Source organism: Nematostella vectensis, chromosome 11, assembly GCF_932526225.1.
Source record: "Nematostella vectensis chromosome 11, jaNemVect1.1, whole genome shotgun sequence".
Taxonomy (NCBI): Eukaryota; Metazoa; Cnidaria; class Anthozoa; order Actiniaria; family Edwardsiidae; genus Nematostella; species Nematostella vectensis.
Genome location: NC_064044.1, coordinates 4000950 through 4025799, shown reverse-complemented (window position 1 = coordinate 4025799; position 24850 = coordinate 4000950). Strand labels below are relative to the sequence as shown.

At 37.9% G+C, this 24850-nt stretch overlaps 1 protein-coding gene across 3 annotated transcripts; it reads left to right on the top strand.

Annotated features, from left to right (window-relative positions):
• LOC5507730 (dual specificity tyrosine-phosphorylation-regulated kinase 4) lies at positions 1 to 24563 on the top strand. Of its 3 annotated transcripts, XM_032376424.2 has the most exons (22): positions 3 to 460; positions 629 to 725; positions 2708 to 2763; positions 3035 to 3092; positions 4226 to 4288; positions 7550 to 7579; positions 8627 to 8692; positions 14317 to 14381; positions 16687 to 16763; positions 17268 to 17399; positions 18123 to 18291; positions 18688 to 18742; positions 19206 to 19258; positions 19864 to 19896; positions 20006 to 20071; positions 20391 to 20545; positions 20814 to 20864; positions 21275 to 21396; positions 21542 to 21602; positions 21775 to 21904; positions 22570 to 22630; positions 23126 to 24563. In XM_032376424.2, the coding sequence occupies exons 1-22, from the start codon at positions 420 to 422 to the stop codon at positions 23543 to 23545; spliced, it is 2061 nt and encodes a 686-aa protein (XP_032232315.1). In that variant the 5' UTR covers positions 3 to 419; the 3' UTR covers positions 23546 to 24563. The 3 variants fall into 3 exon arrangements, with proteins under 3 accessions (XP_032232314.1, XP_032232315.1, XP_001628357.2); XM_032376423.2 differs by having other exon boundaries at positions 1 to 725; XM_001628307.3 differs by lacking the exons at positions 3 to 460; positions 629 to 725; positions 2708 to 2763; ... (2 more) ...; positions 7550 to 7579; positions 8627 to 8692 and adding an exon at positions 10231 to 10672.
• The last annotated feature ends 287 nt before the right edge of the window (positions 24564 to 24850 follow it).

Here is a 24850-nt window from a genome sequence, read left to right as displayed (position 1 = left end):
ATTTTTTTTAATTATTTTCGGCTGGAAATAATTTGTACCGGAAGTTGAATGATAATCGTTGTCAATCAGCCGTGCAATTCTGCATTCTGATTGGTGGGTCATCAGATTGCTTGACAACTGAAACCAAGCAATTCCGCGCGCCAAATATCCCGAAGGTATTCCTCGTAAAACTTGCATGAGTTCATGCCCTTAACAGCTGTTTGCGACCTCAAAATAACTCATTGACACGACTATTGATTTGAAAATGCTTCCTTGATTCTTTCATCATGGATTTTTGCTATCATTTCACGGATAAACATTTTCACAAGTGGATTAATGCACCGATTTGTCGAGTGAAATAACTGGATTGTCACCCTAAACAATAAAAGGTTGTCTTGATGTTTGGGTTTCCGACGAAATCTTGATTCAGGAAAAATGCTATGACAAGAAACAGTATGAGCAATCCTCCTTCAGAGAGAAAGTGAGTATAATTTTGTTTTACTCTGCGTAATTCAGTGTTTATACTAGATGCAATGCCCAAATAGCTAATCATTTCCATGCTCTTTTGTCTTCGTGTTAACTCTGACAGAGTAATTTGGGTTTGTTTGTCTTACATCACAGCAAGATTCTGCTTTATTTTGGTTCACAGAAATTCTCATGGAAAGCTAGAAAAAGTCAAAGAGAGAAAGAACGTTCTTCCCTTTTTAAAGCCTGTGAAATCCAAGCAGTTTTTCCAGTCGAACCAGGTCAGTTCTGTTCGCAGTGGCCGCTAGTGGTTGCTACACAATTCGCCGATGTGAAATCTTTAAGTAAATCTTTGAGGTCGCGAACCTCTGCAATGTTGATTTAATATTAGAACTTAGTTTTTAGTTGTTTATTTTATCTTTAGCCCAGCAAATATAATGGCTTTTATTGTGTTTACTTTTAATTCAATTACGTTCTAAAAAAAGCTAACAAGTTAAGCGATTTTTACTTTTATGAGTAAAAGTTAAAAGTAAGTATTGCTAATGGGTCTTTTACATTATCAGAATAGAAGAATTCGAAGACATGTGCGAATCCGTGAATCAATTTAACCTATTGGCTTTTCCTGTGATAACAAACATTATATAAAAGCATTTTAAAAGAGTATAGTCGTTGTGTTCCATGTTAGATATTTTACGATTAGACAGTTTCCGATTTAAAGCATATCAATTGTTTTAATTTTTTCCAAAAATATTATTTATTTCCAAAGTAAGAAAGATGTTTTTTTTCGAATAAGTTACTATTATTAGTGTTGTTTATTCTTATTCAAAAAAAAATATCTAGAATTGAAATTTATTTTGTATTTTCATTTTTTTCTTATTCATCTCGTGGATTTTAGATGAATATTACCAAAGTGAAGGTGTAATTATTTTTTAGCAGGTTGTTCGATTGGGTTTCACTATCCACAAGGGTTTGTTTGTCCTTCTTTTGATAACTTCTCTAGCAGACTACCTAATCCTCCAATTGTTCTGTAAGACTGCTAAAAAACGTAAGCTAAAACTTTACCCTAAACCATGCTCTATATAACACATTGTTATGGAGTAAATTATACAACATGTGTTTAGTAAACAAAGATAACAGATGACAAATTGCATTTACAAAGCAGTTGCCATAGTAACATTTGGCAGTTTTTTTTTCAACAGAAGGTCTACAGACAAAAGACACAAAATAATTTTTGAGTATGACTAGAGGAAAGACCAGTGAAAAAACTAAATTCACCAAGAAAAAAAACATTGTTTTTTTCCTTTTACTTACTTTTAGGGTTTTAGGTTTTGTTTAAAATGATAGTATAAAACAATTTAAAGTTTTTTTTTTTATTTGTTACATAAACCATTGCTTTATTTGTTTCATTTTATTATGCAATCATTATTTTCTTTAATGCCTTGTAATAACATCTGATTAAAAGAAAACTGTAAACTGATCGTATAGTTCAACTCATATTTGTTTTTCTTGTGTTGCAAGTCTTTATGAAAGAGTGGAAAACATGAAAGATGAGTGTTAAATTAAGAAAGCAATTTTCGAATTATAAAATAAGTTTAAGAAATTTTAATTAACCACATGCCACAAAATGTTTTTGATTGGATCCTTATTAATCAGTCTATCAAATTGTAGAAATCATTCATTGTTACACATTTTCCATCAACATACAGCTCTATAAAACATGCACCTCATGAAATTTGAATTAACTAAAATATCATGGCCCCTGGATCCTTCGTGGATTTGTTGATCAATGGGATCTATAGTTGCTGCAAAAAACCCACCAGTGCCTGAAAATCCTTTAAATGTAAGCATTAAACTTTTTCAATTTTGAAACTGTCTGGTAATGTAATATAGGTTGTCAATATAAAATTTGAAATAAATCTCTTATGATTTATCTGTATTTGTTCTGGCATAAGCTATATTGTCTGTGTTGTTGGATATTCTCTTTTTATCGGTTGACTGCAATGGTAAATGAGACTAGATAGATTAGAATCTGTTATTGAATAAATAGTATGCTCAACATGTTATTGGTTAACATCCTGTTTTAGACATACAAGTTTTGAACTAAATTGATATACTACTGATAGCTGCCAATTCTCCTGTATAGGGGGGGATGGGGAGGGGAGTTTTATTTCAACTCAGAAAACAATTTTCTCTTAGCAATTTTGTCATTTAAAAATCTAACCTTAGTAAAGACTAAAAAAAAGTATTTTTTTTTTCTCAATAGAGCCCTGGTGATGCGCGTAGTTCACAGCCCTCAAGCTACAGCAATGGTTACATAAAGTAAGTGAAATAGCAGATTAAAGCGGGAGCATAAAATAGTGGTGTGATTGCCCATCATGCATCCATAAGAACATTGGCAATATCCAAGCTCCCTGTACCATCCATTTCTGTATGTGTTTCATGGGGGGGGGGGGGCAAAGAACAGGAGTCATTGTAACATTTCTCCACCACTGTAACTACTGTGAATGCCATATTTTCTAACCATACATGGAGGCTGGCCGGCTGGCTGGCCGGCTGTGTTTCTGATTACTTATTATATTATAATTTTCAGCAAAAATGAGTTAATCTTGAAGTACAGCGATGGAAAGACCTACTCACAAAGTCATCAGGTAGCAATCTATTGCAATATTTTATGGAGCGTAGTATATTCACCTTTAGCAGTTAAGGACACCTTGTCACTAACACTTTTTGTTATTGTTTTCTTTCAATCTTGAAAGCCAAATATGGCAATAAAATTTTGAAATAACCATCTAAAAGTAAAATCATATACTTCATTTACCCAATTCAATAAAAAAAAAAAATGTTGCAACTGCCACTCCATATCAACTGATGAAAATGGATGCTTTCTCACTCTTGGTATTTTTACAAGGGTGATAAAACGGTGGCTTGCAATGTCATTTGTTATCTAACATGTGTTTGGCACTGGAAAATAAGCCTTTAGGTTTGATTACCAATTCCACCCAGTTCCTGTTTTTGTTGAACAAGTAAAGCCATAATAACCCAAACCTGCTCTTCAGCCAAGAGGTCCTGGGTCCAAACCAAGGTCAGGTCCATCTTGGAATTTGGTAAAAGAGAGATGTGTAAAAACCTGGCTTATTACATTAGGGACTTGTATCAGAATACAAGCCCCTGTTGTAATAAGCCAGGCTTTTACACATCTCTCTTTTTGGTAAAGCGACATTAAAGCTAGAGGTCCCATCTCTCACTGCACTTGATAACCTCTATTAGGGGAAAAGGAACCACTGGAGATGCAGGCTTGTGGTACCACCTTCAGTAACAGTGCTTATTCACACTAACAGTGTGTGTATAGAAACCATACCTGTCAACTCTCCCGCATCAGGCAGGAGTCTCAAGATTTTGGATGTCTTCTCCCGCTCTCCCGCGTGGAGCACCAAATCTCCTGCTTTTTTGCGATTTTTATTGCTTCCGGAAATTAATAATATGGAAAATCAACATTTTGCCTATTTTCTATTAAAATAATTAAAACAATTTCCTTGCATAGCGCAATTCATCTAACACCCTCGTGGGATCTATTTTGTGCTTGAGAGCTTTCTATACAGCAAACGCCTACGAGGGTATACACACCCCTCCCTCACAATAATTTATATACTCCACCCAAAAAAACATTCTTGAGATTTTTGGCGGTTGATAGGTATGATAAACTGACATGTAAAGTCAGCAGATCCTGTCTAAACCAGTTGTTATTCCCATCTTATCATATCTTGTTCCCTAATCGCTTTAGAAACTCACCACCATCCTGCCAGGAACACTACCCCAGCTTGGACCAGGCAAATTTCACAGCCAGGTAATGCATTACCAGCAGTCCTTTTACTCGTCTTCTGATTGGCCAAAATTAGATTATAAGTTACACATAACACAAAGCGATGCACAATATTTTTGAAGATTTTAGTTTTAGATTGAATTATTATGTATAATATAAGCTTTCAGAAAAAGAATTTTGTGGGGAACCTATAAAGGCAAATAAAGGCTATCATTCTTGCTTCTTGCGATTAGTTCACCTCAGAAAATCACCAATAAGCAGGGCCATAGAAGGGGGGGGGGGGGATTGGGGGCATGTGTCCCCCAAATATTTATATTTTTAATATAACGAAATGACCAGTAAGGGCGTGGCTGTGCCCCCTAATATTTAAATATAATATATAGGAAAGGACGTGTCTCACATAATTTCTTTTATGTTCCGCATGCATGCTTGTTTAACAAAAAAAAATGTCTCCTAGCTATGATTGGGAATGAATACGGGAACAAGTTTAACGCGCGTATATTTTTCTCATATAATTTGATTGTCAACTCGATCTACGTCACAAATGACTGGACCCGGGCCTTTCAGTTCACCGCCTTTTTTCCGAAGGTTTACCCAAATTCCTCAATATTACAGATTTGAGTTATTCGCGCGAACGCGGGTTTTATAGGATCCATACGAACCACATACCATTATGGAAATATAAGCAAGTCTCCCTCAGTAGAAACCAAGCACAGATAAAGCAAGGAGGCAATTGAATATGATCTATATTGAAATTCCTATGTCGTTTGTTTTTTAAATTGGGTGGAAGGCTAGGGGGGCGTTTATTAGAGAGGGGCGTTCAATACAAGCTTGTAAGCTTAGAAGGGGCGTTCTTTAAATAGGGGGCGTTTACGGTAAGCTTTTTACCCCCAGGACAGTGGGTCTTTGTTCCTGTATGAGTGATAACTCATAGGTTGTTTTGGCTAAAAAGCTTATACTAAGTTCCCTACAGAAGGCTCATTTTTGGCGCGATTTTCGTAAATTTTTCAGATTTTATTAATACATCTATGCTTTATCAGATTCCTCTAGATTCACTCTTCTTGGAAATCAAATTATTTTTTGTCATGCAAGTTAAAAGGAAGCAATATTTTATATTAAAATAAAAATCTAGAAATCTGCGCGATGAATTTTTTTCTAAATCTACAGTAACACCTAACAATACTCCAACTTGAAGCACACGAATTACTGGCTTAAAACTGACCTGTCAAACTTCGCGATTGATGAATCTTTATTTCACGCCAAAATTGTCCTCGCAATATTTGAAAAAAAAAAAAAAAATGCACTCTTGCCTACAAAGATCCATCCCGGAATTTACGCCCCCTGCTAAGTCCAAACCCTAAGGCAACTTGTGTGAGAGGGGCAAGAGGACCAGTGTTGCACAGAATAAATTCCAGATAGTCAATTCAAGAGTATTTTTGTTAAGATAATTTGAAAATTAATAAATTTTTCCTTTTCAACATTTTAGCGCAACCCGCTCATCTTCAAAACTATTACCCGACGCTATTGGTAAAATAGGCCTTACCGAAAGTACTTGCTTGATGTAGTTGTATGTCGAACCTGCGTTTATGAGAAATTAGAATCAAAAGTTGAGGATATGAACGCGCTTCAAACGAAGCCCGCGCTAGTGTCACACATATGGTAATCGACGATAGCTGTCTTGTTTGTTTCACATGTGACAAAGTTGCACGAGCGGAACTGAGATCCCGGGTTATGCATTTCGTACAGATATAATCTCTATTCTATGAGAACGCTTACTGTGTGAAGATGTGAACGCTGAAAGAAACACTTTATACAGTCTAAAGTACGGAAGACTATAAAAAATCTGGTACGGGTATATATTTTGAAGAGGACATTTGTCAATCTATGAAAAACTAAAGATAAGAATCATATAAAACACAAATAACCCCCTCTCACTAAAAAACATTGTTATCAAAAACTTTGCAAATTCGCAGTTTTTTGACAGTTATTTCGCGCGGTATTTTTTTGTCTGTGTTTTTTAAAGAAAATATTTTAGCCATAGGGTCGGGTAATAGTATAGAAGAGGCGCGTCTTGGGCTGAAATGTTTAAAAGGAATACATTCCTTAGTTTTCAAATTATCTTAACAAAAATACTCTCGAATTGACCATCTGGAATTTATTCTTGTGCAACACTGGTCCTCTTGCCCCTCTCACGGCGTAAATTCGGGGATGGATCTTTGTAGGCAAAAGTTCATTTATTTTTTCAAAGATTGCGAGGACAATTTTGGCGTAAAATAAAGATTCATCAATCGCGAAGTTTGAATGGTCAGTTTTAAGCCAAAGATTCGTGTGCTTCAAGCTGGAGTATTGTTAGGTGTTATTGTGAATTTAGAAAAAAACGCAGATTTCGATATTTTTATTTTAATATAAAAAATTGCTTCCATTTACCTTGCATGAAAAAAATAATAATTTGATTTCAATCAAGAGTGAATCTTGCGGGATCTGACAAAGCATAGATGTATTAATAAAATCTGAAAAAAAAAACGAAGTAAAAGCTGTTTAGCCAAAACAACCTCGGCGAGAGAATGTTCAAAACCTCGTTAAGCTCGACGCCCCAGTTTCCTTCGCAGTCGTTCTTATCTCTTTCAGTAGTGCGCTTGAAAATATATAAGGTTTAGTCGTAAGTCTTCTTATTATAATGGTTGCATATAAAAGCGAAAGCCAATTTTGATGTTTAGAGGCAGATAAGATGACCCTTTTTTTACTTGAGCACACTGTTTAAAACATATGAATTTTCGAGCTCAACATAAATTGATTAAAAATCATTTCTCAAATTAAGTCAATTTTTGAAACATGATTACTCTGAACAAAAACTCAATAATGGTGGGTGTGAACAACAATAGCCCTGTATTAAAATTTATCACACCAGTAATTTTAGCCTGATAAAAAATAATTCTTAGAAGTGAAACTCTCTACAAGTTTTATTGCTAGTATGAGCGCGCCATAAAAGTAACGAAAGATGTATAGTAAAAAAAACCCTACGTACTACTACTAGCATTGTGATAACAACCCCAGAGACTTATGCATCATTTGCGAAGCCCATCTCCTCTTCTCTTCCCGAATAGCCGTTTTAAGACTGGCTTTGTTCTGTGTCTCGTTAAATAACGGCTGCGAGGGAGTCCACACTTCCTTCTCTTTTCAGACCGGTCACACGTCACGTAATGGTGTGTTTTGCGGGGATGTGAGAGAATTGTTTTCACACTTTGATATTGAAGAAGAAATCTGATGATGCCGTTTCTTTTCCAGGGAGAAGAGCATGGAGCGAGAGACGGAAAAGTGAGTATTACAAAAACGCACAAGTTCATTTTTAAAGGAGTTGTGTCAAGGTTTATCGTGGGCCTCGAATTATTTAACACTAGCGTATAGTAAGAGACTGCATCATTATCATTACTCTATAGCGCTATAGCCAAATCCTATAGTTTCCTGGGTCTTTCGCCTGTTGTATGAATGAATACTACAACTTTATTTATAGCCTAATCTTTATAGTTTCCTTGTTCATTCGTCTGTTGTAACAACAAAATGTTAGAGACTGAATCTTTAGCCCGAGAATATCACTAAAATCTTTATGGTTTCAGCCTGTTGTGAGAACATGTTATAGTTTCTCCCTCTGACGTAACCTTGTAAAACTAGAATCTCCTCTCGACAAGTAGATCTACAACTTGCAACATATTCCCTTGAAAAAACTACAAACTTTGCTTTCCTAGAATGCCCTTACCATGGAGGACAGCTAGGGGTGGTTTGAATATAATTTAGCCAAATTTTGATTGCGTAAAAAAATTTTTCCCAAGTACATAATCCCTAAACATCCCCTCTTCCGCACGGGGGAATGATTAATTACGGTTCACCTTTCAGGGACGTTTTTAGGGGGAAGGAGGAAATTTTCTCCTCACATTTGCAGGCGGAAATTCCTGGATGTTTTGGGTATTCTGAAACAATTCATTCGTTGGGGCAGTGGATCTCTCTGGAACAGTACATTAGCGAATGCTGTGCGCTAAATCACCCCTCTCCCTTACCCATAAGCCCTTTCCTTCCCTCGTTTTAACTGTACGCTTCTTAATTTGTTCGTGAAACTTTACGAAGAATAGGAAAAACCGATGAAAATGCTACGACGGGCTTCGATTCAGAGCACGTGAAACGTTAAAAAAATCTTGCGCGTTACTGGAATTCGATAAAATCGAACGCAAGCTTGTTTTTGTTCAGGTTGAAACAGCTTGTTAGGGGATAAAGGTATAGGGTGCTTGCAACCCCTTCGGTTCAACATAAATATTTGCTTTCAATAAAGAAGCCAGTTTATAATGTATTAACTATAATTTGTTGTTGTAGAAACATGGTGATCAGTTGCCACACTTGCTCAACCAACAAAATTACCTCAAGACCTCTAGCAAGCAGGTAGGCTGCACTCTGTAATAAGTTGGATCAACCTTACCTTGGGTAGCAAATGCTTTACCGCCCCCAGACTTTAAATAATAGGCCGAGCAGTAAGTCGCGGCAACTTTTTCGAAGCCCTTTGGGTTTTCTGCGGTGCTGCCCCTTTGGAACTAGGCGTAAATTAAAATCAGTTACCACTACAAGGAACGCTTTCGATATCCTTTTAGCTAACTAATATAATGACAACGGAAACGCTAGGCTAAGAAAAGCAGACAAAAATACACTATTCAAAAACAAGAGTCTAAATCAACCAGCAAGCTGAAAATGATCTATTCTTGTTCAAACCGGAATTGAAAGTCCCCTTTGTAGTAAAAAAAATAGAGTAAGATCGCTTGAGGCCTCATCAGCTCATACAGGTCTGTTAGCCTCACTGTCAACGAGGCGACGAATCAAATGGACGAAGCCGTTAAAATAAAACCTCCTGGTGTGTTTCCGAAAATTGAATTAACCAATAAACTACTCTAAGATTAATTTAGCTCTAGATTCTATAATTAAGACGGCATGCTAAGAATAAAAACAAGCTGGTAAATTTCTTCTTTATACCTGCCCTTTTCGAGGCGTTCTTTTTTATACAGAAAAGTGGACTACATAGGGTTTGCTGATTATACAACATTGGACATTACAATTTAGCTAAAGCCTTAAAGACACTTTCGATGGCAACATCCTTTCCACTGGCATCTGGGCAACCTTTATTATTTTCCTTGATCACGTGACACTTGAATGGAAACCAACACAAATGACCTATATTTCCAGGCTTGGTTTGATTTTTCTTTTCTTTCTGTTTTTTTTTTTTTTCTAACGCGTTAAGCTGTCATTTTAAGAGAGTGGCCCCGTCTTTGTGTGTCCATGTATTTGCTGCATTGTTGGCACGCTTTGCTTTGCACCAAAAGTGTAAAGTGAATAATTAAGTTTCGGACGTCATTTTTGCCCGTTTCCTTGGTGGTTTGAATGGATACCATATCTTACCTCATGCTTGTTCCCTCTTGTTTGAATGCCCAAAGTGAGACATTACCGTTATCGGAGAAGATAAACTAAATACAATATACATTTATTTGTTTGCTCTCTGTTTTAGCTTAATCGATCTAAACCCGTTAAAACCACTTATGAACAAGTTGTCGACATGATAGACAATTCGATGTTGGTCACCTAAATAGATGCTACAAATAAGCTATAATTCACGCGCAAATCATAACGCACTGTTTATACGACAGCCTTTAGCACTTCTTTATCATAAGCACATCGGCGTTTAAAGCAGAAAATACTCCGTTAAAAAGTTTTTTTTTTCGTATGAAGCTTCTGTCTATTTTTCGGTATCCAATGAGTTCTAAAGTATTGCACAAGAATGGGTTTCCTGTCAATCAAGAGACAAAATAGAACTTATTGTTTACCCCTTTTTCGCGCACAGGTGAAAACGACCTATCGCTCTGGTATAATTACCCTTGAAAGCGATGAATAATGCATGCTTGGTGGATAGAAAAATAGCCATCAGTTCAACTTGACCAATACGGTCCCTAGTTACCGCGCGAAACCACCTTCACAACTCAAGGCCACAAAATTACTACGTGGCGACATAAACATACTCGTTCGATATACTGTTAAGAGGGAAACATTTGCAGAGCGGTTATGGGAGTTGAAATTGTATTATCAGGCCTCTCTGCGGGACGATTATGAATATCGCATTTTTCACGGAGGCTTGAAAGCTTTGCGTGGCGAGAAGTCCCGACATCGTCCACCTGACGAAGCCAGAATTTACGTGAAGCGCAGTCGAAACTGCTTTTGAGGAACTCGATTTAAGAGTTTGTCTTAACGATGGTGAAGCAAATACCTGTATCAAAGGGATCGAACAGAAATGGTATTTCCATTCAAAATACTGCAACATTGACCAAGGGACAGATGCGAATCCGTGTACTTAAAGGGTTGTCAACCCCGCTCACAAAACAGGTATTTCTATGTACTGTATCTACAGTACTATTGTACTGTATTAGTTGGACAAGAAAAACATACCTCACGTTTTAATCCGTATCTCTTTTCAAATACGATATAACATTAGTTTTTTTTTTTTTATTTACTGTTTGTTACCATCCTTTGTCGCTTGACAATTCGACTGTATACATTTGTGATCTAAAGTTTGCATTCATTTATCCAAATTGTATAGGGTTTTTTTTAATTATTTGTTAACGATTGTCGGTTTTACTAAGATCTCAACCGAGAGTACCAAACACTGCTCCTACTATAAGGTAAAAAAAAAGTAATAAATAGCGGTTTGTGCGTATGGCATAGCATAATTCGAAAGACAAACTTAGCGCGAAACTGTGTCAAGAATTTATTTACACATCGTTTGGGCGATAATGTTTCTGCGAGTAGGATGATTTCCGCAAAGAATCCGTTTCATATGGCTGCATTTACAGGTGTTTCAGCCTATAGCCCGATAAGAAGCCCCTTGTTATTCTAGCAATAAACGGTCTGTTAAATTTCTCGAGTTCTAGATAAATCCCTTCTACAGAGTCTTATCATATTTGGTATTGACATTTTTGAAAGAAGAAATATTAATTTATTGTTTCCTACCCCAATAAATTACTCGAATTCTAGATAAAGCACTTCTACGCAATTTTAGCATACTTCTTATTGATATTTTGTGGAGTAGAAAGATTAATTTATAGTTCCCTACCGCGCAATACATTTTTGTTGAAAATCTACCAAATACCAGATCGTCGATCTTCTATTTTTGATAAGAAATACAAAAAGAAACGTTTTAATTCATAAGATTTCGACCTTTAAAATTCCTTTTCCATGTCCATTATTTTGCAGTAATAATTCATTTCTATTAACTACGTTAGGGGTCAATTCATTCGTTTTTCATTAATGCAGTATTTCCCCTTGTTTTCTTTGTACTCTTATTAATCTCCAGTTTAGTTGATTCCATTCAGGTAAAAATTAAACGAAACAAATACTTTAAGGGTATAATTCCTTTCCTCCATGTTAGCAAATTTACTTCAAGAGCTCTGTGAGCTTACTAGTGCGAATTACCCCTTGGATTTCCTCCATGTTAGCAAATTTACTTCAAGTGCCCTGAGCTAACAACGAATTACTTCTTGGATAATCCAATGAGTATTTGAAACAAATATCAGAGCTCTATGCGCATACAAGGAAACAATATAACTTAGTATTGCCTTTGGTTGCTTTTCCCCAATAGGAAAATTCGGCTCAACTATATTCGCGTTCAGGCGTAATTCCCTTTCAAATCATTTTATTTGAATTTGTCTTCTCTCTAAATCTAATGAAAAACATCTATAGTCCAGCAAAATGAGTATTTAGCTAAGACTGTAAACTATATCCGCGACCATATATCCATATCCCAAACACGCCTTAGCTAATACCCGTCCAACAAGGCTTTGATCTCTGTCGCGTCTTATAATTCTGGATTAAGACTTAAACCTCGATCAAACGGAGATTAGATGATAAAAGTCATTCAAGCTTACTCAGGGTTAAGATCGAACGGTCTTTGAGAGTTGATGAGTGGTTAATTCTTTCTTTTTTTTAACTTTTTCTCACTACAGTTTCATCACCGAATCGAGGATTACATGTTGAATTCTACTTTTTGATAAATCTGCTGACTGGAATACGCTCTTAAACTCCCATTGACTTGAACAAACGTGTCAGCTCTCAAACTCTTGTGTCGGATTTGAACATGTTCAAAGTGAAAGAAAGAAAATGATTGGGCGGTCAAGCGGTCATGAGAGTTGAAGCTTAATCGACAACCATCATCCTTTATCCCCTTTGATCAAGGGTTATAGGATATAATAGCCATGTAATAACAAAATATCAAAATTTTTATTTTTATTTTTTTTTTAAACAATTTTACACCGTGGAGTCGTAATTAAGCTGCTTTCAGTTTAATTATTCCTACCAATTGTCCTGTCAAACCACTTTGAACGTTTTTTTTTTTTTTCATCTCAAAAAACTTCAAATCAGCAGCTTGAGGATTCGCCGGCGGGATGACACTGCTTCAAGTTCGAAAAATCGTATCAAAGACGTCCTTTACCCTTCTCTTTTTCGCGTATTAATAACCAAACCACTGGAAATTTAACGTTAATGCTTTTTCTATTGAAGAAGTCTGGAGTCTTCAATTTGTATCTTGGGTGTTATTATTATTATAATTTGAATCCTTTTCATATTTATTATTATTTTGTGTCAGCTACTGGAAATAAAATTTTCCTTAAAACACCAAACCAGATAACTAACCACTGAAAATTAAACCAGGGAAAAACTTTCTTGACTGCCTTATTACACTTTATTTTTGCGATTTTCCTATTTTCGTAAAAAAAAAAAGAATCACTTTATTTTTGCGATGTTGGGATAATAAAATCAAGCAAAACAAGTGGAATTAAAATGTCTAAACTGAAACAATTTGTAACAAAATGATGCGTTGGCTAAATTTAGATTCATAAAAATCTCTAAATACAAGTCCAACTCAACCCCTTACCGTACTATATGTACATTAAATGACTAAATAGACAAGGTGTTTTCATAAAGCTTATTAAACGGCCAATATTCCCCCAAAGGCTTCTTGTACTTACTTAATTTTCGCTCATCCTAATTTTCGCGACATTTCATTTTAGCGTCAATTTATTTTTTAAATAAATAATCTAATAATAATAATAATCTATACAATAATATTTTAAAATCGCGAAATTCGCGAATTTAAGTGACGCGAAAATTAAGTATCTTTTTTAATTTCTTCTATCAATTACCCCGTGTCCAACCACTGAAATAAAACGGTGCAAATGAGCCTTCTGAATAAATCAGGGGTAAAATGCTTTCATTGGAATAAGAAATTGTAGTGTAAGCATTGATACTTCTAATCACGCGCGGTAAGCCTCGATCGCTTTCAGTGACTTGTAGAATCTAAGCAAATGGCGCCAAAATTAGCCAACCTTGCTTGCACGGCTTCGCTCGGCAGATCACAAGGCAAAGGAAAACGCTGGCGATGTACTTTCCTTCATTGCTGGCTCTGTTTGTTTATGGCCTCTGTCGATATTTCTTTATGATTCTTGGTACGTACCCTTTTATCCGTGAGCGATGCAATCGAGTACAGCTGCAAATTGTCAACGAACGATCTAAGGAATCGGGGAAAAGGAGGTTAATCATTAAGTGTAGTAGCTTCACGTCTCGTGCGCATTTTTGCTGTGCCTTCTTATCTTGGTTTTCGTGTTTTAACCCTGGTGCCGACGTGAGTTTGTAGGTTCTCTCCTTTTTGTTTTTTTTATGTTTTCTTCGGGTTCAACACTGCGGCTTTTCCTCCTCCTTATTCAAGCTGTGTTCCATGGTCAGACCTGAGACGTAAGGCGACTGTTTTAGGCCTTTTCTTATACTTCCAATTCGAAGTTTCCAATACAGCATTTTAGTAGAGAGAGGAGGATCGTGAATAGCTTACAAACTTCCTCCATTTATTCATAGCCCGGTATATCCTCCATTTATTCATAGCCCGGTATATCCTCCATTTATTTATAGCCCTGTATATCCTCTATTTATTCATAGCCCTGTATTTCCTCCATTTATTCATAGCTCGGTGTATTTGGTTTCAGGCGCAGAATCTGGGGCTGTCCGAGTTTGGCAAGCCCGCGGTCCGCAAGGGGCAGTCTTCGATACTGTAAGTGCTCATCCACGAACACTCTCGATGAATGAATGAATGAATGAATAAGGTATTTGGTCAAGAGTAATATTTTGCTTAGAAGTTGGAAATTCGGATTTTATTGTATAATTGTTTTTGTTGTATCCAACCAAACGTGTAAATCGAAAACATTTCCATTCATCAATTATCGATCGAACACAAATTCTCATTTTGATTACACGCTTTTTTTATATAAGAACCTTTTAAAGTGTCTTTTTTAAGAGCATCCACCATGAGATTTCACCAAATTTTAAGAACATGCTAAGAATAAAATTTGTATTTTTTAGTCCTGTTGCGTTCTAAAATGCAGAATCAAATTGTGCTCATAGTAACAACCTTATTATTGCTATTGATAATTAGTGTAATTCTCTTCCTAATAATTCATTGGGTATTCTTTTATACACTAAAATTTAAAAACATTGTTAAGAACATATTCAGCCTTAAAATGTCCCAAAAATAAGAACGGTCCAGTCTCAACTGAAAATTGGACGTTCTTATAAGAGTGTATGGCTGCCAAGCGATCGTACGTCTTTAGTTCCATTTCATTTAATTAAGAACATCTCTCGAACAATTAGCGCTCGATTGAGTTTAATTATGTAACATTTCGCAGCCGAAGAGAGAAAGCACTGGATCCTGGAACATACGACGATGACGCGACGGAAAAACTTTGGACATGCGCACTGCGGAGTGGTGCTAAAAAATGGCGCGACTTCATTCAATAAACCGTTTTCACGATGTTTCGCGCGCATCCAAAATGGCACAGACTGGCGGGCCTCGAAAGTGTATTTGACTCCGAATCTCCGCTAGATCAGCGTAGGCCCGTCTGTGGCATTTTGGATGCGCGCGCTACATCGTGAAAACGGCTATTGCCATCACACCCTGGACACTTTAGTCAATCATACAACCGTGACCAATCAATTCCCCTGCTGTGTGCACTCAAATCGTTCATGCCGCGACAGTGAAAACATGAAAGCCGTCGATTGGTTTAGACGGCTGATTGACTTCGCGCCATTCCCAACCGAGACGTGGATTTTGGATTCGCCGAGGTCGCGCAACAATGAATTCGGCTATAATGGCATCGATGACATTACAGACAAATATATTTGACATTTTATTTGTTACTTGCTAAGAACTTAAGAAATTCTTCTTTTTGATGTGAAATAAGCATATTTGTGATAAAGATTTCCGTCAGGTTTGCGTCGATACTGTCCAATTCCCTTGCTGTTATTCCACACCTGGTTTTTTTTTACATTTAATAAAAAAAAAAACGGAAGACCATTGAAGCCATTGGCTCGTGTGACTTATGACCGAGTTATTTCAAGGAAGGTTCATTTTTTCATGCCACTATGGATGTCAAAAATATACACTTCTCATCTTTGGATTAGCTTTTTCTAGTTACTGATAAGTGCGGATTATAGGAATCGCGCAGCCAAGAAATAAGAATGACAAAAAAAAACACTAATTTACCTCTGACGTGTATCCAGTCATTATAACCACGCCCTGTAAACATAGCTGATTGCTCATGGTGATTGTTATGTAACCTTTCCCAAAATAATAGCAACCCTTATAGCATTTCGTGTTTCTTGAAAATGTCTGCGAATTTTTCGAAAATTGATTGTTATGTAACCTTACCAAAAATAGAATTTCTCATATAATTCCGTATCTCGTGAAAATATAAAAGTTATGACCACTGCTATTTCGATATTTGATTGTTATGAAACATTCCCCCAAAAAAACATAAATTCTAACAGAAATCCGTGTTTCAAAACAATGTAAAGTTATTCTTCGACAGCTGTTTTATGTTATCTGTATAAAAATATAGAGTGTATTTCATGAAAATGTTAAAGTATTGATTGATTGCTGAAGTTTTAACAGTAGATTATAAGTGTTAGTGTCAAAACCCGGTAATTTAGTTATTGCCAGAATTGTAGTCAACGCCACTACGACATGCAGGTTTACATTGGAGCCTCAATGTGGCGATACTGAGAACGATAAAGCGATATGATATAATATTTTCGGTGTAACGATATCATTTCTGTTACCGACAACAGTTCGAAACAGTAATGTAAATGGAAATTGTCTCGATTGATTCTTGAATATAACGATGCAATTTTTCGGACTCCTGTCAATTATATATATCGGTGGAAAAAAAAATTGTCTACAGAAGTAAACTTTATCTAAGTATACATAGGCTTAAGAGTTGCATAAAATCATAGTAGGCGAATCATAACAAACACAGTTACTAATTGGTCAAGTTTTGACAGGTGCCTATCATTTGTTTCAGGATCAGCAGTACCGAGGACCACCCGACTAAAGTTCGCAGGGATCCCAATGGTTATAAGCTGCCCATGTCGCCCAGTGGTATGCTTCATACGCGGAATGCTGCTTTTTAAACGCCACGGGCGTTGTAGTTAATTTTCAGAAGGAGGATAGGAGGGGGGGGGGGGTCCCCACGGGAAGCTCTTAGGCTGTACTTCTAGCTTGCGAGAGCTGGGAACTTTAGCCTAAGTGTATATATGACGCTTATTTTGGACGCAAAAAACAAGCGTTTACGGCAAAATGCAGTCGCCTACAGCATCATGCACGGCCACCTGAAATACTTAAAAAGTCACTGTGGGAAAGCCGTGCGTGACACTGAGAGCGGCCGCTGAGCTGTGAACCTATTATGATGCAAGCATCGATGTTTTGATTGGCACGATTTCCCGCCATATTTATTTCCCGCGTTTCCCACGTTCGCGCAGTGTACAGGTGTAAGCTTTTTGATTTTGCTGTTTTTAGTTTGTATCAAAGCATACGGTGTTCGTATGATGTATGACCACGTCCGCTCCATGACCTTTAACTCGCCTTGTGACTCTGTGTTTTTAGTTTGTATCAAAGCATACGGGGACCGTATAACCACGTTCGAGCAGTCGGAGATCCTCGATTACCCCGAGGTGTGGTTTCTTGGTTTGGACGCTAAGAAGATTGATGGCGTTCCTGGAGCCCCGCAAAACAACAGTAAGATTTACATGGAGGGCGCAGGGAAGCCCTTTTTACATAAAAATAGACAACTTTTCTACTTGCGAAGTAGATTGCTGTTCTATTTGCGCCTTTTTTATTGAAGGCACAAACTCAGCTTGTTAGATGTGTCGGAAAACGAAATCATGAAAAATGAGAAATTTGGATTTGCTGAGCCACAAGTTTTTAGAGCAAAGCAAACGTGCGCCGAAAGACTTGTTCGTACGGGAGAGCTTGTAAAAAAATGCAACGGGTGTTGTTAGTGACTGGTAGCACTTGTTATCAGACGAAGAAGTATAATAATAAAGGAAAAAGGACGCTACTGCCTCTTTATCAGTGTCTAGTGGCAACTATACACTAAAAAAATAGATAAATAATAATAGATGAATCAAAGAAAATGTATCTAATTTTTATTGTACGTTCGGGAGAGGGCAAGTCCAAAATCTTTCATGACTTTAAGCGACTTTCCCGCCAGAAAATTTAGTGAAAGATGGAAATCGCTTACTATAGTCTTTTGGTAAACATTCCCCAGATCACCTTTGTACGTTTTAAAATCACAATGCTGATGACCCCTAAGACAATTTGGATACTGATTATTTGATGATGAATTATCCCGGTTTTCTAATGGAAAGTATAAAGAGAATTCTCGGGGGTTTAGAGGGAACGACGAGGATAACAGGTAACTGTGATTATTTGAATGGTGAAGTAATTGTATCGTTGCAGATTACGACGACGATAACGGCTCCTACCTAAAGGCTCTCCATGATCACCTCGCGTACCGGTACGAAGTGCTGGAGGTCCTTGGCAAGGGGTCATTTGGACAGGTGGTCAAGGCCCTGGACCACAAAACCGGACAGCACGTTGCAGTCAAGATCATCCGTAACAAGAAACGGTGAGTGCCTGTCTCGTATGAGTCGTCACGGAAATTTACACCAAGTCCAACAAGGCCCAACAAGTCAGCTCTTGGAAATCCGTTTCTATATAAATGGGTAGATATTTTATTAAAGAAAACATTGAATTGCGTGATTTGTAAAGACTGGGACTATCCTACCTCCCGTGCTCCAGTGGACTCGATTGTTTCAGACAATGCTATGCATAAGCTTGTCGATGTAAATATATTTATCTATATCTTGTAAACGCTTTTGATAATTATTAATGTTTAAAAGAAATGGATAAATTATTTTGAATATGATGTGTATATAAAGTACATGCCCGCGTGGTTAATTTACCCATTTAAATCTGCCATGTTTGTCTAAAATGTAAGTAATCGTTTGATCCATATTTATAGGTTCCACCAGCAAGCGTTGGTAGAAGTCAAAATTCTCGATAATCTACGGAAGAAGGTAAGAGTAACTATTTTGTTGTTGTAACTTTTGTTGCCCTTATTCTTGACCGAAATATATGGAATGAGCGAACCGTTTTATTTGTATGGCAAGTCCAAAGGGTTGGGGGAGAAGAGAGACGTAGACGAGGTGTGCGCTAGGGAGGGGCCCCCTTCTTCGTATAAACGTTCAATACTGTCCCGCCATTCGCACCATCCTTCTCTCCAGGCGCGAAGGGTCTATCTTCCCCAGCCCTTGCGCTTGCTACGCAGGCTAAATTAGGGACCGATTGTTATGTAAACAGGTCATAATCCCCAATGGACCCCCCCCCCTCGAAATTTCAAGCTTTTACCAAAGCGCATTATAACCGTATAAGATTACCCTTTTTATCACCTAATACCTAATCGGACTCTTCTATCCACCCCCCACTCCTACCCCCTACCCCTCCCCACTTCTCCCAACAAACATTTTTTTTATATTGCAGGATAAAGACAACACACATAATCTGATCCACATGATCGAACACTTCTATTTTAGGTAAGTAAAAACACAATATACTACCAATCACAGTCCTCGTTATACCTGAGACCAATATAGTGCTACCAATCACAGCCCTCGTTATACATGAGACCAATATAGTGCTACCAATCACAGCCCTCGTTATACATGAGACCAATATAGTTCCAAGTTCCAATCACAATGGTGATCAATAGCCCCCTCCGCAGGCATCTTGAGTGTAGTTTTTTTTTTTAGTATTTTTATGAATTGGGGTTCCTGTGGCAAGTTGAAACGGAACAGGAAGCCCGAAGAGAGACAAAAAAAAAGGGCACCACTTCTTATTTAACACGCCACAGGAATCCCGAAATCGCAAAAAAGCCTTTTTCCCAAATCACTCGAGACGCCTGCTAGGTGACCAATACAGTCCATAGTATAGTGCGACCAATCACAGCCCTCGTTATTGAAACAATTGTGCCCAATAGTAAGCCCAGTTATGTCAGGCAGTTTCGCCAAGTTAAAAAAAAGTTGTTCCCTCGGGGCGGGTAAGGGGACCCGGACTTCCATGGTAAACAGACGATTGCCCTCGCTTATAAGCTCTTACAAGAAACTAATATAACGATCCATTTTGTTATTGTCTTTTACAGGAATCACTTGTGTATAACATTTGAATTAATGGGGTGAGTTGATGGCAATATTTCGTTATTAATTATAACAATAAAATACTTTATTGTATGTGACGACCTCAAATGCCGGGTGTAGCTAAAAGTGATTGTTATTGTTTTGCAGAATGAATTTGTATGAATTGATAAAGAAAAACAATTTTCAAGGATTTAGTTTAGCACTTATAAGAAGGTGGGTTTCACGTTTTCATATACCTCGCCATGCGTGATCTTACTACTACCATTTTATTTTCATTTTATTATCATCATCCATCATTATAATCAATATCCTCTTCATCATCTTCATCATCATCATCATCATCAACAACAACAACATCGACATCATAATAATCGTTATCACCATTGCAAGCATCATCATCGTCATCTTTATCAACAACATCATCATTATCATCTTCATCATCATTATCGTCATCATCAGCAACATCTCCATTAACTTCACCACCGTATCGTATGGTTATTTCCATTCATTCTCTCCATGCTATTCTCGCCAGGTTCGCGTTCGCGCTCTTGCACTGCCTGAAGGTCATCCACAAAGAAAAGATCATCCACTGTGACCTTAAACCCGAGAACATATTACTACGTCAGAGGGGGCAGACGTCAATCAAAGTGATAGACTTCGGCTCGAGTTGCTACGAGCACCAACGAGGTACACCACCAGCTACCCGCCAGGCACCTATTTTATAAACCGTCCGGACTCCATCATCCTCGGCCGAGATGGCTCGCATGATCACACCCTTACCTCTAGAAATAGAAATTGAAGGAAATGATAGCTTCCTTGACGTCACGGGGGGCCGGCCGGAGTCTTATTCTTGAAAAAAAAATTACCACTCTCAATCTCAACCTCGTCTCCGTTTGGTCGAGACCTTATTCAGTATGCGTTATATTATCACTTATTGCATTTTCTTTCGTTTTAGTTTACACATATATTCAAAGTCGATTTTATAGATCTCCTGAAGTTATTTTAGGTGAGTGCTCTGACTGAACAAGTGCGTATTAGGGATAATAAATGTCCTTGAAAGAGCGCGCGCGCTTGTGTATTTGGGATTTTGTGGAAGGGTGCGGGGTGTGAAATAGACGGCACCATAACGACAATGGAAACGACGAAACAAAGCAATAGTGGACTTGGACTAAAAACACACGTGACTCTTTGGGAGCCAAACTCGCACGCGCTCCTGCCATTGGCAGTAAAACAACAAGCAACCTATTCGGCGCTTACTGATTAGCCAGAAATGGCCTGAGAGGGCTTATTGTCATAAAAAAAGATTATTTAATGTCACTCCTTGACACCACGGCCACCGCCATTTCTGTGTTATGCGCGAAATTAATGCGCAGCTGATACCTCCTTTCACCCTAAATGGACTGTCTCGGTCTCCAGGTCTACCGTACAGTATGGCTATCGACATGTGGAGTTTTGGGTGTATTCTAGCTGAGCTATACACAGGGTACCCGCTATTCCCGGGCGAGAACGAAGTTGAGCAGCTGGCCTGCATCATGGAGGTATGCATGCGCATGCGTGTTCTGCCGCTGAGGATGCTGGATCCTCTTGCATTTTTTTCGTCCTCGCAGAGGATGCCGGATGCTTTATCATTTACGTAGTGTATTGCTAGATTGATAAGGTCAGATCTACTGATTCTTCTTGCAGGTTTTAGGTCTTCCATCACCTAAATTAATAGAATCCGCGTCTAGACGGCGATTATTCTTCGGTGAGTTAAGTACAATCAAGAAAACAGATTAAACTATAGACAGACAGACGGACGGACAGACAGACAGAAAAACAGAGAGACAGTCAGACAGAGAGACAGACAGACAGGGAATCGATGGCCTACCAGATATGTTTTGCGGCGTTATTGTTAACTCACACTCTCATATTGGCAGATTCCAAAGGTATCCCGCGTTGCATCACAAATTCTAAAGGCAAGAAGCGGAGGCCTAGCTCACGTGACATCAGCGCCGCACTGAAAACCAATGACGCGTTGTTCCTGGATTTCCTCAAACAATGTCTAGAGTGAGTGTGATCCTTTTGTTTTTCTCTTTTAAAATGATCAACAAATGGATATAGTGTTGAGATGAAAGTCTTTTCAACTAGTGTTTGATTCAGTTATTTTTTATTACTATATACATGATATAAACCCCTATTTCAGATATACACCCCTATTTCATATATACACCCCTATTTCATATATACACCCCTATTTCAGATGTACACCCCTATTTCATATATACACCCCTATTTCATATATACACCCCTATTTCAGATGTACACCCCTATTTCATATATACACCCCTATTTCAGATGTACACCGCTATTTCATATATACACCCCTATTTCAGATGTACACCCCTATTTCAGATAACTCGGAAAGTGTGGGTTGGGTGGTTGGTGGTGCTATTTTACGAGGCTATTTGACATCATCACAGAAACCTATTTTAGTTCTTAAAGGGCTTTTGTTGATACCTGCATTTTCGAATAGTCTAGTTTCGAATTCCACTATACCCGCTGGACATCGGCATGGAGGTCTTTTAAGTACAGTGCAAGCCTCGATATCGGTTTCTCGCGCATGAAGCATCATTAGTCCGTCTGTCGATTCAGACTCAGTGGCATTAGAGACTGACAGAATTAGAAACTAGCCTATTCTCATGTATATCCTACTGACTCCATCGTGCCATTAGATGGGACCCGTCGGAGCGAATAACACCGGAACAAGCATTCCAACACGAGTGGATCCAAGAGGCAAGTGTTTGGTGGCCTTTCTTACAATAAGTGGTATGGATAAGAATGGGAAGAACGAGGAATGTGCTCCGGGAATTATTGGAAAGAGGGAAACGCCCGAGAGGGATTACGAGAAAAGTGAGGAACGGTGGATTATTGGAATGATCTGACGGGGTGCACGGTAGATAATGGGAATGATCTGACGGGGAGCACGGTGGATTATGGGGAGGAACTGACGAGGCGCACGGTGGATTATGGGAATGATCTGACGACGCGCACGGTGGATTATGGGAATTATCTCAAGGGGCGCACAGTGGATTGTTGGAATTATCTGAAGGGGCGCACGGTGGATTATGGGAATTATCTGAAGGGGCGCACGTTGGATTATGGGAATTATCTGAAGAGGTGCTCGTTGTATTATGGGAATGATCAAGAGGAGCGCACGGTGGATTATGGGGATGTCTTGTTGCTTGCTACGTGAATTGTGGGTTTAAAACTTTCCTGGTCTTGTAACAGGGTCGGCAGAAGGTGCGAGGGATTTCTCGTATAAGCTCGCGCCATCACCCTCCCTCGAGTCATCGAACGGTCCACGACGCTCCTCGGGCGTCCGAGTCTGCTACGATCGCGAACGAGTCCACAACAAAGACCCATGCCGAATCTTCGGGGTGGACCAAACGCAGCGCCAGGACTCGTGAGCGACTTCAACCAATCGGCGCGGACGCCTCGCACACCATTACGCATGACACAAACAATAATGTTGTCAAGACAACGTCTGATGCCAAAGTGAGTACTCGGAGGAATTCCTCGGGTGGGAAGAAAGACTCGGAAAAGCCGACTACAAAGAAAACGGAACCGGAGACTTCCGAAGCGTCACACGATGACTCGACGAACGAAGGAGCCCATGGTGGCCAATTCTTACCACCCATCGGGAAATGACACAGCTCGGGGAATAGTTAGGTTATGGGAATTTCACAGTCTTAGTCCTTTTTTCTGAAACAAGCTTATTTTTTCTATTCTAAAATAATTCTGAAAAATCTTTAGATACTTTTTGGTAAATTTTACAGATATGCGATGTTAGAGATACCAAGGTTATCTACAGATTTCAAGCTCATCTTTGCTATCCTATATAGAAAAGTATTACAGACATAAGATGTTATAAATATCTGTAGATAAGAGACTTATGAGGTATTAGACATGAGAATTCAAAACGAAATCATCTTTTTTTAAGAAATTATTATTTCTTGATTCTAGATTTCAAGGAGTCTTGGGAAATCTTGGAAAATTCCGCGAATTTCTTTATTGAGTTCATTCATGCAGTCGAAATATTTAAGTACAAAACTGATAGATTATGTATCACTTTATCATTATCCTTTTGGTATTTTTATGTACTATTTATTAGAGTTCAAAACTCAATGGAAAAGGATAGAATACGTTTTAAGTTTTATTTCTTATATTTGATTATTGTACATAAGAGTGTTTTTTTCCTTTTTATTTATTATCTTTATTATTTATTATCTTTTTTATTTATTTATTTATTCATTTATTCATTTATTCATTTATTCATTTATTCATTTATTCATTTATTCATTTATTTATTTATTTATTTATTTATTTATTTATTTATTTATTTATTGCGAAAAGATATTGAAATGAAAATCTCAATTAGTTTGAATGCTAGAGTGTCATGATTTTTATCTACCGTTGGTTTTATGTACAATATTTATTGCTCTCTCGTCGACGGGTTCGGCGATACGTTTAATATTTAAGGTTTGAAATATCTGACATTTGCCACTTTTTAAAGAAAACAAAGGAGCAATGCGCAAATATTTTGATAGTTTTAACTTATTTCTAAGTATCTAAAAATCCTTGTAAACACCAATGAAATGACTCAAAGAGTTTTAAAATCATTGCCTGGTATGTTTGTATGGCTTGCAATAAAACCTTTAAAATCGTAGGTTTATTGCTGTGGTTATCAAGAGTGTCCAATCAAAACGCGCCAAATCACAGCAGTACATTACCAAGAGTGTCCAATCAAAACGCGCCACATCGCAGCAGTACATTACCAAGAGTGTCCAATCAAAACGCGCCATATCACCTTACATTATCAAGAGTGTCTAATCAAAACGCGCCACATCGCAGCAGTACATTACCAAGAGTGTCCAATCAAAACGCGCCATATCACATTACATTACCAGGAGTGTCCAATCAAAGCGCGCCGCCTCACAGCAGTACATTACCAGG